This window comes from Sinocyclocheilus grahami, unplaced genomic scaffold, assembly GCF_001515645.1.
Source record: "Sinocyclocheilus grahami isolate Dianchi unplaced genomic scaffold, SAMN03320097.WGS_v1.1 scaffold1353.1, whole genome shotgun sequence".
NCBI classification, from domain to species: domain Eukaryota; kingdom Metazoa; phylum Chordata; class Actinopteri; order Cypriniformes; family Cyprinidae; genus Sinocyclocheilus; species Sinocyclocheilus grahami.
In genome coordinates this window covers 227446-228261 of record NW_015506532.1, presented here as the reverse complement: position 1 = coordinate 228261, position 816 = coordinate 227446, and the positions used below count along the sequence as shown (strand labels likewise).

Here is an 816-nt window from a genome sequence, read left to right as displayed (position 1 = left end):
GTGTGTGTGTGAGCTTGTGTGTGTGTGAGAGAGAGTGTGTGTGTGAGAGAGAGTGTGTGTGTGAGAGAGAGTGTGTGTGTGTGAGCTTGTGTGTGTGTGAGCTTGTGTGTGTGTGAGCTTGTGTGTGTGTGTGTGTGTGTGAGAGAGAGCTAGTGTGTGAGAGAGCTAGTGTGTGTGAGAGCTAGTGTGAGCTTGTGTGTGTGTGTGTGAGCTAGTGTGTGTGAGCTAGTGTGTGTGTGTGTGAGCTAGTGTGTGGTCGGTCTAACTTGAACAAATTATGACAGAAATGTATTGCACAGTTCTTAAGTTATAATAACAATAATAATACATTTTATTAAATCATTTTTTAAGGATTATCACACAACTTGCCAAAAAAGGCAGTTTTTATTATTATTACGTGATTACATTTTAAATTTAACTTTAAAAATTACTTAAATTAACTAAAATTGTTTATAAATTGATCTATTACCACCATTTTTGTAGTGAATTTATATTTGACATTACAATGTTTTTATACTCGATGTCCTCCTGACAGCAAAATAAGCCACTATAAACCTATATTAAGGTCCAGTCATGCAACAAAAAAAAAGGAAACATTTCTGTGAAAAATATTCTGAGTATTTGAACGAAAGATGCGAGTGAAGCGTGTGACTGAATGATTGTGTCTCAGTGTGAACAGTCATGAGCAGCATGAAGAGTCTGATGAGAGGCGTGATGCCCGCCCTGAGCCGTGCAGTGCATTCTGGGACACGCACATCCTCCTCGGCGGCGTCCAGAGCCGAACCTGCGGAGCGTGCGCTGACGTCAGAGGAGGTT

General features: G+C 40.6%; 1 protein-coding gene across 1 annotated transcript in view; it reads left to right on the top strand.

Moving 5' to 3' along the window:
- The window catches only part of LOC107569518 (ornithine aminotransferase, mitochondrial-like), a 9911-nt gene that overhangs the window by 516 nt on the left and 8579 nt on the right, over positions 1–816 (top strand). Inside the window, exon 2 of the mRNA XM_016255623.1 lies at positions 671–813. Within this exon, the coding sequence (XP_016111109.1) occupies positions 682–813 (132 nt within the window). The 5' untranslated portion in view covers positions 671–681. The remainder of the gene's footprint in view (positions 1–670; positions 814–816) is intronic.